The 13,970-nt window shown below is 53.5% G+C and overlaps 1 protein-coding gene across 3 annotated transcripts; it reads left to right on the top strand.

Annotated features, from left to right (window-relative positions):
- Window positions 1-1,365: 1,365 nt before the first annotated feature.
- LOC129701575 (protocadherin-18-like) lies at window positions 1,366-5,732 on the top strand. 3 transcript variants are annotated; one of them, XR_008724215.1, is made up of 5 exons: window positions 1,366-2,075; window positions 3,598-3,686; window positions 4,296-4,462; window positions 4,964-5,434; window positions 5,597-5,732. XR_008724215.1 is itself a non-coding variant. In XM_055642841.1 (4 exons), exons 1-4 carry the CDS (start codon window positions 1,503-1,505, stop codon window positions 5,338-5,340), a joined length of 1,203 nt encoding a protein of 400 aa, XP_055498816.1. In that variant the 5' UTR covers window positions 1,366-1,502; the 3' UTR covers window positions 5,341-5,652. The 3 variants fall into 3 exon arrangements, 2 of the variants coding, with proteins under 2 accessions (XP_055498816.1, XP_055498815.1); XM_055642841.1 differs by having other exon boundaries at window positions 3,601-3,686; window positions 4,964-5,652; XM_055642840.1 differs by having other exon boundaries at window positions 4,964-5,652.
- The last annotated feature ends 8,238 nt before the right edge of the window (window positions 5,733-13,970 follow it).

Below are 13,970 nucleotides of genomic sequence, written 5' to 3'. Positions count from 1 at the left end.
GTGATATTTACTCGTGGAGTCATATAGCGAAGAAATTGGCCCTTCAGTAAAACTTGCCCACCTTTACCAAAATGCCCGATCTACACTAGTCCCACGTACCTGCGTTTGGCTCTTAACCTGTCTAAATGTTTCATAAACTTTGTGATAGTACCTGCCTTAACTCCCTCTTGTTCCCTACCGGACTGATTCCGGGGATGTCAGGACTTTCATATGAAGAAAGACTGGATAGACTTGGTTTGTACTCGCTTGAATTTAGAAGATTGAAGGGGGATCTTATAGAAACTTACAAAATTCTTAAGGGGTTGGACTGGCTAGATGCAGGAAGATTGTTCCCAATGTTGGGGAAGTCCAGAACAAGGGGTCACAGTTTAAGGATAAGGGGGAAATCTTTCAGGACCGAGATGAGAAAATCATTTTTCACAGAGATAGTGGTGAATCTCTGGATTTCTCTGCCACAGAAGGTAGTTGAGGCCAGTTCATTGGCTATATTTAAGAGTGAGTTAGATGTAGCCCTTGTGGCTAAAGGTGTCAGGGGGTATGGAGAGAAGGCAGGTACAGGATACCGAGTTGGATGATCAGCCATGATCATATTGAATGGCGGTGCAGGCTCGAAGGGCCGAATGGCCTACTCCTGCACCTATTTTCTATGTTTCTACAACCCTTTGTGTGAAAAGGTTGCCCCTCAGGTTCCTATTAAATCGTTCACCTTAAACCAATCTTCGCTGGTTCTCGATTCCTCGACTCTGGGCAGGAGACTCTGTGCATCTACCCAATCTATTCCCCTTCATCTACCAGCGCTCCAAGGAATAGCGTCCTAGTGCCCAGCCTCTGCCTGTATCTCATGGCCTCGAGTCCTGATGTATTCCCAGCAACTCTACCTTGCTTCAGGGAGATGGGTGGACGAATGAATGGATGTTACCGCGTTGTAGGCGCCAGACAAATGAAGACAGCAAGACCAACTTGTATGCTTTCTCTTACAGATCAGGAGATGGCGGTGGATGCGGGGAGCTCGGCGCCGCCGGTGGCCGGTCCGGGGCTACTCTTGGTACCGGAGGGGGTGGCGGTAGGGGCGGTGGTCGCCCTGGTCGAGGCCCCGGCGCCGGGGGTGGAGTGCCGGCTAGTGGGCGGCGGCTTTCGCTTGAGGCGGACGGCGGGGAGGATGTTCACGGTGGTGACCACGGCGGCGCTGGACCGGGAGCGGCGGGACGAGTACCGGCTACGGCTGGTGACCGGCAGCGGCAGCGGCGGCGGCGAGAGCCCTTTCACCGTCCGGGTGACGGATGTGAACGACAACAGCCCGGTGTTCACGGCGCCGCGGCCACCGTGGGTGTCGGTGCCGATGTCCCCGGCTACAGAGAGCGGCTGCCCAGCCGCCCGCACCCACCTGCTGCCGGTAACGGCGGTGAAGGCGGCGGACCCTGACTCCGGGGCAAACGGGGAGCTGGTGTACGAGTTGGCGGCGGCCGAGGGCGAAGTGGGCGGCGTGCGGCGGCGTGTTCGGGATGGGAATCGGCGGCGAGCTCCGGGCCAACGTGTGCCGCCTGTCGGGGCTGCCCGGCCGGGAGTGGCGGCTCCGGGTGCGGGTCTGGGACGGCGGCAGCCCCCGGCGCTCGGCCAGCACCGTCCTCACCGTCTCCTTCGTCCCCGCCGCCACCGGGAGCCTGGCACCGGCCGCCGTCACCGGACTCGCCCTCGCAGCCGTCTGCGCGGCCCTTCTGCCCGTTGCGTTGCTGCTACGCTCCGTTTGCGGTGACCGGTGGCGGCGGCGGCGGCGAGACGGCGGCGCCTACAACTGCCGGCGGGCGGAGACCGACTACCGGCCGCAGCCCCGCCGCCCCGAGCGGCTCATCCACAAAACCGACATCGCCCTGTTGCCGACGTCCCGCCGAGCCGAGCCGCCCTCCGACCCGCTCCCGCTGCCCGCAGCCGGGCTGTCCGGAACCGAACCCCTGACACCCAGCCCGGGCCGCCAGCGGCACCGGCACCGGCAGCTCCTGCGGGAACTCGTCCGCCTGTCCCGGGCTGGTTGTCCCGACGGATCCCTCGATCTGGCCGCCGGCTCGCCGCATGTCCAGGTGAGCGGACAACACAGAGATAGAAACCGATGGGCCGTTGTGGCCTTGTACAGTGTGAAACCCGGCCCTTCGGCCCACACCGGCCAACATGTCCCATCTACACTAGTCCCACATGCCCGAGTTTGGTCCATATCCCTCTAAACCTGTCCTATCCATGTACCTGTCTAACTGTTTCCTAAATGTTGGGATAGTCCCAGCCTCAACTACCACCTCTGGCACCTTGTTCCATACACCCACCACCCTTTGTGTGATCTCGGGGGGTAGTGGAGTGATCAGGGGGAGTGAGTGAGTATTCCTTGTCTCTCGCTGCCTCTTTGGCGACACAGGAACGATAATAAGCGCTGCCAGTGAGCGCTGCGACGGCATGAAGCTCCACATGAAGTGATTAGACTTCCCTGCCCTTGTAACACAGCCACACAGCTGGCAAAACAGGACAATGGGTGTGTGTGTGTCTCTCTCTCTCTCTGCTTTATCAGCCCTTACTCACTCTTCCTGAACCTCTGCTGCTTTTTCTGTGAGGTTGTTTGGAATTTTAGTTTAGTTTAGGTTCACAGCGAGGAAACCCGCCCTTTGGCCCAACGTGTCCGCGCCGACCAGCGACCACCCCTTCACACTAGTTTTATGTCATGCCACTTCCTCATCTACTCTCTATGTACTAGGGGGAATTTACTGAAGGCCAATTAACCTACAAACCTACACGTTCCAAAGATGTACAGGTTTGTAGGTCATTGGCTTTAATAAAATTGTAAATTGTTAGTTAGTGTGCAGGATATTGTTAGTGTACGGGGATTGCTGGTTGGTTTGGACCTGGTGGGATGAAGGGCCTGTTTCCACGCTTCATCTCTTTAAAGTCGAAAGTCTTTGGGATGTGAGAGGAAACCGGAGCACCCGGAGGAAACCCACACAGGTCTCAGGGAGAACGTGCAAAACTCCGCACACACACACAGCACCTGCGGACAGCATCGAACCTGGATCTGGGTCAGTTCTGGGTGACCAGAACTAACCAAACTCCTAGAAAGCTGCATCATGAGTTCCTAACTCTTGAATTCAATGCTCTGACCAATGCCTCCTTTACAGAGGCAGGTGGAACCGGTGGTGGGGGGGGGGGGGGGGGGGGGGGGGGGCAGGATGGGGGGGGGGGGGGGGGGGGGGGGAGGGAGAAAATTGTAGGTGCGGGGGGGTAGAAATGGCGGAAGGGGTGTTAGAGAGGGGAAAGGGGGAGAGCGGGGGTGGGAAATGGCAGATGTGGGGGGGGAGAAGGCAGGGGGGGCAGAGGGGGGGAGAGAGGGCAGGGAGGAGGGAGGTGGGGGGGGCAGGAGAGGGGCAGGAAGGCAGGGGGGGGGAGAGAGGGGAGGTGAGGGCAGGGCAGGAGAGAGGGCAGGTGAGGGGGGATGGAGAGGGCAGGTGAGTGGGGGGGAGAGAGGGCAGGTGAGGTGGGGATAGAGAGGGCAGGTGAGGTGGGGAGAGAGAGAGGACATTGCAGGTGGTCATGGTGCTCACTGTAGGTCTTTCTCTCCCACAGCAGATCTCGCAGCTTCTCTCTCTACTCCACCAGGGCCAGTTCCAGGCCAGGCCAAACTTTCGGGGAAATAAATATTTAAAGACGTGCAGGTACGTTCTCCTATGGGGAGGGGTGGGGGAGGTGATGTGGCGTAATTGAGTCAAGGATTAACTAGTGTAAAGATAAATTAGAATACAGAAAAGTACAGCATAGGAACAGGCCCACAGTGTCCGCGCCCTGCGTGCATGGTGCCAAGTTAAACTGTGTCGGAAGGAACTGTAGATGCTGGTTTATACCGAAGGTAGACAATGTGTTGGAGTAGCTCAACGGGTCAGGCAGCATCTCTGGAGGACATTGATAGGTGACATTTTGGGTCGGGGTCCTTCTTCGGAGTAGGTTTCAACCCGTAACGTCACCCATCCCTTTTGTAAAATACGTTTGGACAGGTACATGGATATGGAAGGTTTGGTGGGATATGGGCCAAACGTGGGCAGGTGGGACTAGTGTCGATGCAGCATCATGGTCGGCGTGGACCCCTTCCCTCACCCCAACCCCCCCCCCCCCCCCCCCCAATAATACCTCTCTCTCTCCCCCCTCACTCTTTCTCTTCCCCCTCATCACTTACTTTCTCCCCCCCTCACTATCTACCCCCATCATTCTTGCCCCTTACCCCCCCCCCCCATGCCGATGCCGACTCTGACCCTGTGTCCGCCCGGCAGGGGGACGGGGGCCGAGGCTGACCAGCCGACTCGGAAGGACAGTGGTCAGGGAGAGAGCGAGGGGGGAGACAGCGACAGCGATGTTGGATCGACCCCTCCCCTCCACGAGCTGCTGAACGAAGGGCTGAATGGCCTGCTGGCCCGAGGAAGCTGGGCAACATCTCCAGGTGAGAGATCTACCTCCCCCCCCCCTCCATCCCCCCTCCACCCTCATCCCCCCCCCTCCTCCCTCCCCCCATCGTCCACGCCCCCCCCCCACCACACACATCCCACCCCCTTCCTCCCCCCCCCCCCCCATTCTCCACCCCCGACCCTGTGTGTATACCCGATTTATTCCCCTCATGGCGTTATCTCTTTATAAGATCACCCCTCATTCACCTGCGCTCCAAGGAATGGAACCTCAGCCTGTGCCCACCCTCTCCCGGTAGCTCAGCCCCGCCCCCACATCCTCTTGAATCTCCCCTGCACCTTAACCAGCTTGACAACATCCTTCCTACAACAAGGTGCCCAATGAACACAATGCTCTAGATGTGGCCTCTCCAACGTCATGCACAATTGCAACATGACCTCGCAGCTTCTGTCCCCGATACTGTGGCCGATGGCGGCCTGGTTACTGACGGTGTGGGTAGGAGGGTTTCTGACGGTGTTGGTCTGTGTTGCTGTTTCAGGGCAGGGTGGCGGGGCAGGTCGAGGGGAGCGCCTGAGCCTGGAGGACTTGTTCTGGGCTCTGCCCTCGACTCTCCCCTCTGACTACAAGGAGAACGTCTATAGCCTGGAGTCCGAGACGGTGCCGGAGACGGTGGACGGGGAGAGGACAACGTTCTCGACGTTCGGCAAGGGCGTGCCGGAGCATGGGGCGGCCTTCCTCACCGAGATGGCCGTGCTCTTCCATCAGCTCTTGGGGCAGAGCCCCCAGCCCGGCTCCCACCTGGAGCCCCATCTCCCGGACCACGGCCAGGTGTCAGAGCGGTCTAGCGACGGCCGCCTGCCCAGCCTTCATGAGTCGCCGGAACAGAGAGCGGGATCGGAGCCACCGGCTCAGTAATGGTGAGAGATCGTCAGAGACCCCGGTTCAATGCTGACCTTGGACACTGTCTGCCTGTGTGGAAAGGAACTGCAGATGCTGGTTAATACACAAAGTGCTGGAGTAACTCAGCGGGTCAGGCAGCATCTCTGGAGGACCTGGAGAGGTGACTTTTCCCTTCTGCGTAAACCAGCGTCTGCAGTTCCTTACTTCTAAGACGACTGCAATCTGAAGAATGGTCTCGACCCGATACATCGCCTATCCATGTTGTCCTGAGATGCTGCATGACTCGCTGTGTTACTCAAGCACTTTGCGTCACTTTGACTTTGCCCTGCATGTACCCCAGTTAAAAACAAAATATTTTTATATTCTATTTAATGATTTGTTTCTGATCAAAATAATGACAATAATTTTTATATTTCCTTTCCCAACATTGTTCGTTATTCAAGCCGACTGCTGTATATTTTACACTTAGCAATAAATATATTGTGATATCTTTGTGTCATTAAATTCTACGAAGAAGAACTCACAACACAACGTTTTTGCAGATACAGCACAAGGAACAGCAGACGCTGGAAACTTGAGCAAAAAATGCACTTCTCTTTAGAATAGTGTTTTAGTTGTCATTTTGTCACATGCCCGTCCCACCTGCCCGCGTTTGGCCCATATTCCTCTAAACCTGTCCAATCCATGTACCTGTCCAAATGTCTTCTCAACTACCTCCTCCGACAGCTCGTTCCACATAACTGTGTGAAAATGTTGCCCGTCAGGTTCCTATTAAATCTTAGGTACACAAAAATGCTGGAGAAACTCAGCCGGGTGCAGCAGCATCTATGGAGGGAAGGAAATAGGCAACGTTTCGGGCCGAAACCCTTCTTCAGACCCGCTGAGTTTCTCCAGTATTTTTGTGTACCTTCGATTTTCCAGCATCTGCAGTTCCTTCTTAAACTCCTATTAAATCTTTCTCCTCTAACCTTAAACCTACGTCCCCTGGTTCTTGATTCCCCTACTCTGGGCTAATTTACCCGATCTAATCCTCTCACATTCCTATACATTTCTATAAGGTCTTCCTGCGCTCCAAGCAATAAAGTCCTAGCCTGCCCAACCTCTCCCTATATATTTCCAACAGTAGACCTGACGGAAGTATATAGAATAATGAGAGGCTTGGTTAGTGTAGACAGTCAGAACCCTTGGTGGAAATATCAGAGGGCGTTTCTGTAGGTTCTGTAGCGTTTCTAAGTTCAAAGGAGCTCAATCAATTTCCCACCCGGAACATCACATTTTTTTTCTCCAGAGATGCTGCCTGACCCGCTGAGTTACTCCAGCTTTTTGTGTCCATCTTCGGTATAAACAAACCAGCATCTGCAGTTCCTCCCTGCATGGACTTTATTGTCACGTTTTTTTTAACATAAAGGGTGGTGGAACCAGCTGCCAACGCAGGCAGATGGGACTAGTGTAGATGGGACATGTTGGTCGGCATAGGCAAGTTGGGCCGAAGGGCCTGTTTCCGCGCTGTATGAATCTAAACACTCAAACTCACCTCAAACTTATCCAACATCTCAAAAGATAGACACGAAACACTGGAGTAACTCAGCGGGTCAGGCAGTATCTCTGGAGAACAAGGAATAGGTGACCCCTCTTCAGACATGTTGTCGACCCGAAACGTCACCCTTTTCCATTCTCTCCAGAACATCACCTGTTCATGTTCTCCAGAGATGCTGCCTGACCCGCTGAGGCACTTCAGCATTTTGTGCCTATCATTGGTGTAAACCAGCATCCACAGTTCATTTCTCAACATCTCAAACGTAAGCAGTTGTTAAGGAAAGCAAGGAGATGTTGGGCCCGACACCGGTGATCACAGGAGCTCCTGGGCTGGACAATTCACCGTTAATTCCACCATCCTGTCCGTGGCGATTCCGTCCAGGCGGCGCTGGGAGGAGACGGTGTAGAGGGGTCCGGGGCGGATGGAGGCGAGGAAGCGGGAGGCTCCGGAGCTGGTGAGGCAGTCGGCGAGGACGAGGGAGCCGGCAGCCAGCAGTGAGGCCTGCTCGAGGGACCGTAGATCCCGGACACAGTCACAGCCTCGCCCCTGGGTCAGTACCGCCAGCTGGACGCTGCTCACTTCCAGCGCCGACCGGCAATGGGCGATGGCCTCAGCCGGAGAACCGCTCAACACACGGAACTGTGAGGGAGAGAGACACAGGGGCGGTAGTGAGAGTGTGTGTGTGTGTGTGTGTGTGTGTGTCTGTGCGTGTGCGTGTGTGTGTGCGTGGGGGTGTGTGGTGTGTGCGTGGGTGTGTGTGGGGTAGTGAGGGAGCGCCGAGGTGTGTGTGTGTGTGTGTGCCGGTGTGTGTGTGTGTGGGTATCATGTGTGTGTGTGGGTCGGCCGTATGTGTGTGTGACGGGGGGTGCCCCGGGGGTGTGCCGGTGGGGTGTGTGAATAGTGTGTGTGGGGGGGGGGCGTGGGGTGGGGGGGGGTGCAGGTGGGTAGGAACCGGGTGGTGGGGGGTAGTGAGGGGAGCGCCGCACTGTGTGTGTGTGTGTGGGTAATCGCGGGTGTGTGGGGGGGGTGGGTGGCGGGTGTGAGGGAGGGGGGTGTGTGGGTGGTGAGGGGGGTGCAGGGGTGTGGGTGTGTGTGGGGGTGTGGGGTGTGTGTGTGTGTGTGTGTGTGTGTGTGTGTGTGTGTGGTGTGTGTGGGGGGGGGGGGGGGGGGGTGTGGGGTGTGGGTGTGTGTGTGGGGGGGTGTGTATGGTGTGTGTGTGTGTGTGGGGGGGGCGGTAGTGAGGAAGCGCCGCGGGCTGGGGGAGGGAGAGTGGGAGGGAGGAGAGAGTGGTGAGGGCTGGAGCGCAGGAGTACCTGGGAGTGATTGATCCCGCCCATTCAGTATCATCTCCTCGACTATCTCGGCCGCACGGGGGTCGGGCTCGACGGCGACCAGGGTGGCCCCGGGGGCTAGCAGCCGCGCCAGGCGGAGGGCCGAATAGCCGCAATGGGCGCAGAGACCAACAGGGCGTGGAGGGGGGCAGTCCGCAGCACCACCCCGTCCAGGAACTGGGCTGGTGTGGGGGAGAGAAGGGAGAGAAAGTCACAGACACACGGGGAGGGTCAGACACATGGAGATAATCGCGGGTGGGGTGGCGGGGTTGGGAGGGTGGAGGGTGAGAGGGAGGCAGGGGGAGAACGTCACACAGACTGACACGGGGTGGGGGGGGGGGGGGGGTGAGGGACTCGTAGGGGGAGACTCCGGGGAGAGAGGGAGGAGCAGGACACACAGAGGGGAAGAAACACACGAGGAAGGGGGAGAGGGAGGGGGAGGGGGGGAGAGAAGAGGGAGGGGGGGAGAGAAGACTCAGGGGGGACAAAGAGAGGAGGGAGGGGGGAGAGAGAAGAGGGAGGGGGGAGGGAGGAGAAGACTTGGAGGGGGAGAGAGAAGAGAGAAACATAGAAAATAGGTGCAGTAGTAGGCCATTCGGCCCTTCGAGCCTGCACCGCCATTCAATATGATCATGGCTGATCATCCAACTCAGTATCCTGTACCTGCCTTCTCTCCATATCCCCTGATCCCTTTAGCCACAAGGGCCACGTCTAACTCCCACTTAAATATAGCCAATGAACTGGCCTCAACTACCTTCTGTGGCAGAGAATTCCAGAGATTCACCACTCTCTGTGTGAAAAATGTTTTTCTCATCTAGGTCATAAAGGATTTCCCCCTTATCCTTAAACTGTGACCCCCTGTTCTGGACTTCCACAGATTCACCACTCTCTGTGACATCCTGGTGTCCGTGACATCCTGGATCCTGACACCAGGAAGGCAGCACATCATCCTCGTATCCCATCTGTTGCTGCAGAAATCCCTGTCCGTACCTCTCACAATGGAGTCTCCCACTACAATGGCATTGCCTGACTTTGGCCTTTTTGGTTTTGGCTCAACAGCCCTTTTTGCTTCGCAAGCCAGTCCGCCGCTCAGTGTAAAAACGTTTTCTGTCCCGACAGCTTCTAAGTGGGTGAACCTGTACACAAGAATAACAACACCCGGGGACGTTTGCATTCCATGCTTCCCTCCCTTTCTCTCTGTCTCCCACCTTCTCTCTTCCAGTACCTTAGGTGTAACAATCTTACTGTAGGACTTGTCGAGGAATGACTCCGTTTTTCGGACAAACCCGAGGTCATCCACTTGCTTCTCCAGTTCCCCAACACGGGCCTTCAGGAGCTGTACCTGGATGCACTTCTCACATATGTAGCAGCCAGAGGCACCAGCGGTGTCCTTGACCTCCCACATACTGCAAGCATCACACGGAATCAGCTTGCCTGACATCTCCTTCTTTCGTCTCTCCCTCTGCAGTGTTTTGTGTAGCCTCAACCTCCTAGCCAAAGACTCACACTTTTCTCACAGGGCACTTCCCTCTTCTTCTTCTTCTTTGGAGTTTTACAGCAGCCGGCATCCACAATGTTGCATTGCTGCCACCTTCTGGCTTCACTCCACAGTCCTCATGTCTTTATATCCTTTTTATAAGGCCAGAGGCCCTCAAGAAATTAAACAACAAATTTACTCCTTTTCCTTCCCCTCCATACTTTAGAATGTTCTTTTCTGATATATCTGTCATTCCAATTTTCTTCATTTCATTGATCAAAACTCTTCTTTCTGTTGCATATCTTCTACATGCAACTAGAGCATGCTGAAATGTTTCCGGCTGATGGCGTTCCTCACACATCCCAGTAGGGTGTTTTCCCAACATTTTTAATGTGCTGTTCAGGTGGGTGTGTCCTATCGTCAATCTTGCTAATACTACCTGTTCCCTCCTGTTCCCCCCTCTTCTTGCTGTAATGCCCACTCTGTTTTGTAGCGAATAGAGGTGTCTCCCCTTTGTCTCCTGTTCCCAGTATTGTTGCCATTCCTGATTTATTTTCTTCCACACAATGTGTCTTCCTTCAGATTTGGATAATTGTAGGTTTACCTCTATGTTCTCTTTTTTAACGGCCTCTTTTGCTAATTTATCCACTTTTTCATTTCCTAGAGGCACTTCCCTCAAAGGTCGCTCTTGCTTATATTGACTGATAAATTGCCTAAGTTACCAATTTACGAAACAAATTCCTCAGTTTTCAACTGTTTTTCCCCCCTCTGACACTTCTCTCCTCCCACTTGGGCTAGAGCCAATCAGCGTTTTCTCTTGCTAATCTTCTGCTGTTCCTTCCAAATCTACAGCAGCTCTGAGTAAAGTCTGCCTGTGCTTTGCCTCTCCTTTTCAACTGTTTTTCCCCCTCTGACTCACTTCTCTCCCCCCACTTGGGCTAGAGCCAATCAGTGTTTTCTCCTGCTTATCTTCTCCTGCTGTTGCTTCCAAATCTACAGCAGCTCTGAGATGTAGATTGGGAAGGAACAGCAGGAGAAGATAAAGGGGGGAGAGAAGAGGGAAAGAGGAGAGAGAAGAGAGAAAGCGGGAAGAGAAGATAATATAGAAAGAGGGGGAGAGAGAGAGGAGGGGAGGGGAATAGCGAAGAAAGTCAAAGAGCCATATTGCACAGAAACAGGCCTTTCGGGCCAACAAGCCCACACCGACCAAGATGTCCCATATTCCCACCTGCCCGCGTTTGACCCATATCCCTCCAAACCTGTCCTATCCACGTGCCTGTCCAAATGTATTGTAAATGTTGTTATACTCAACTGCCTCCTCTGGCAGCTCATTCCATATACCCACCACCCTGTGTGCAGTTATACTCCCATTATATTTCGTCGAGCCCTGCCTACCTTTCCCATGGTCAGTGTCGGTCACAGGGTCGACTCGGCGGCACCATTCCTCGATGGCGCTCAGCACCCTATCTGGTGTGCCGTGCCGAGCCTCGGTCCGGACATGCCGGAGGACGCGTTCCTCGGGGCTGGGGCCGCCGAGCCACTGCAGCAGCCGGCGCCGGTAGAAGCCGCAGATGAGGCGGCGGTAACGGAGAGCGAGGGCCGCGCAGACCGGCAGCAGAAGAGCGGCGAGGACAGCGAGCTGCATCTCCACCTGGAAGGGAGCCGCCCCCTTTAGTGCAGTGGTTAGTTTACTTATGTTACTTAGTTACTTAAAAGTTCTCTACCCGATGCCCCGAGTACCTACGGCTGGCATTACGAGCCGCTACGAAATATCTACGGTCCCCTACGGACATTCTCCGAGTTTAAAGCAAGGGGAAAACTCTGGAGACTTCGTGAGTAACTCGGGAAAGTGGGACAGGGAGTTTACTTTAGTTCGTAGTTTAGTTCTTAATTTGGTTCTTAGTTTAGCGTTTAATTTAATTCAGTTTAGTTTAGTTCGGGATAGAGCGTGGAAACAGGCCCTTCGGCCCATCGATCACCCATTCAGACTGGTTCTGGATTTCTCTGATTTTTTTCAGTTTGGAGACGTGTGGACACACACAAACACACACACTCAGACAAATACACACATATTTACACCACACAAACACAGACCCCACACACACTGACAACATACACAATACAGAGGACACACATATCACATACATCACACACTCACAAACACACAACATATACAACACACACAGATAAGTGCGTGTTCATGAACGCGGCGTGACAAGCTGCAAGACCACTGTGGTATTTGTCTAACCAGATATAGGAGCGATTCGCCGTGCTGGGGCTGAGAGTTCACTTCAGTACTGAGAGTACACTTCACCGGGTCCACAGGCAGAGTGAGCAGGAGCGACAGGCTAACTCCATCACTCACGGACTAATTTGGACAAGGAGAGGCAGCAATACTCGATAATTAATACAATTAACATTATTTTCCCCAACATAAAAGAGAACGTTGCAGGTACAGCAGGCAGTGAAGAAAGCGAATGGCATGTTGGCCTTTATAACAAGAGGAATCGAATCGAGTTTTATTGTCATATGTCCCGGATGGGCCAATGAAATTCTTATTTGCTGCAGCATAACAAATATAGTGCAATAATAATATAGTCTTTTGAAGTTTAGGGCTCAGCTTTAAGGTGAGAGGGGGAAAGTTTAAAGATGTGTGGGGGAGGTTTTTTTTTACAGAGGGTGGTGGGGGCTTGGAACGCACTGCCGGGGTGGAGGCAGATACGATATTGGTGTTTAAGAGGCTTGTAGATAGGCACATGGATATGCAGGGTATGGAAAGATATGGATCACGTGAAGGATCCGTTCCTGTGTTGTTCAGCGGTGAATCTACTTTACAGGAACTGCTATAGGATCTTTGCACAAACCCGTGAGCAAACCAGAACTTTTACAAGTACAATGGGTTGGTCTTCTGCAGCCGGAAGCTGGCCATTTGTTCGCCATCTCCCGCCACTTAGCTGACGCTGGGCCGGCAACAGTCTCATTGCAAGACAAAATACTTTGTGGCTTTAGGAGACAAGCGATGAGTGATTCTTAATTATAAAATCTTTCTTCTGTATTAAAGTGAGATTTATCAAGCACGGCACTGCATTGGTTGCTTACTCTGTAACACACCCTTAGACGCAAGGTTTTTACATTTGTCTAAATATAGAACAGTACTGCACAGAAACAGGCCTGTCCATGCCGACCAACCACCACCTACCTTCACTAATCATGCATTTTATTCTACCCGTATTCTAATTCTCATCTCGTCAAGGCACTGTTCTACGCACACTTACCCACCGCACACTTCAATACCTCGCTCACTCGCGCTGTTTCACTCTTTACTGGGACACAGAACAGCGCAGCACAGGAACATGCCCTTTGGCCAACAATCGTTCATCTGAAGCTGATGCCAGGTTAATCTAATCCAAAGATCATAGAGCTCGTGATTCCTATCCCTCCATTCACTATGTGCCTATCTAATAGTTAGGTGTGTTTTATTGTTATATGACCCGAAACGGTCACAATGGGATTCTATTGGAATTCAAAAGCCTCTTAAACGGCACTATCGTATCTGTCATCACCAATACGGGGAGATTTACAGGCACCCTCCACCCTCTGTGCACAAAAACCTGCCCCGCACATCTCTTTTAATCTTTTTTAGGGGTTCTCTCACCTTAAAACTATGCTCTCTACTATTTGTCATTTCTACCCCGTAAAAAAGATTCTGACTGCTACCTATGCCTTTCATAATTTTATATACTGCCACAAAGTTAACAATCGATTAGCAATGGTCGCTGCAAGTTGGAAATGCAGCAGAGATTCACTAGGATGTTACCTGCACTTGAGTTATAAGGAGATGGTTGATAGGCTGGGAATGTTTCCTTTGAAGAGTAAGAGGCTGAGGGGGTGACCTTATTCAGGTTTACAAGATCATGGGGGGCATGGATAAAGTGAGCGCTGTCTTTATCCTAGGGTAGATGATTCAAAATGTAGAGGGCATAGGCTTAAGGCGAGAGGTTTAAGAAGGACCTGAGGGGCAACTCTTTCACTCATAGTATGTGGAACAGAGGAAGCTATCAGAGCAGATACTATTAAAACTTATAACAGATATGTGGATATGAAGGGTTTAGTGGGATATGGACAAATAGACAATAGGACATCGGGCCGCCCGTAGCTGCAACTGCGGAGGGCTTGGGGAGGCCCTGACCACGGGGAACAGTGGAGGAAGAAGACTGACTTTGGTGCCTTCCCACACAGTGGGAAACTTTGATTCTGCTGTGTGGGGATGTTTTGTGTTAAATTCTATAGTGTGTTGAGT

The sequence above is a fragment of the Leucoraja erinacea genome, chromosome 11 (assembly GCF_028641065.1).
Source record: "Leucoraja erinacea ecotype New England chromosome 11, Leri_hhj_1, whole genome shotgun sequence".
Lineage (NCBI taxonomy): Eukaryota > Metazoa > Chordata > Chondrichthyes > Rajiformes > Rajidae > Leucoraja > Leucoraja erinaceus.
This window is presented reverse-complemented; position numbering and strand designations above follow the sequence as displayed.

Excerpts from the sequence above, each read along its gene's own strand:
- LOC129701575 (XM_055642840.1), top strand. The coding sequence starts at position 1,503 with ATGGGAATCGGCGGCGAGCTCCGGGCCAACGTGTGCCGCCTGTCGGGG. Across the intron at positions 2,076-3,597 it reads CCGGCTCGCCGCATGTCCAG|CAGATCTCGCAGCTTCTCTC; the intron begins GTGAGCGGACAA and ends TCTCTCCCACAG. Across the intron at positions 4,463-4,963 it reads AAGCTGGGCAACATCTCCAG|GGCAGGGTGGCGGGGCAGGT; the intron begins GTGAGAGATCTA and ends TTGCTGTTTCAG.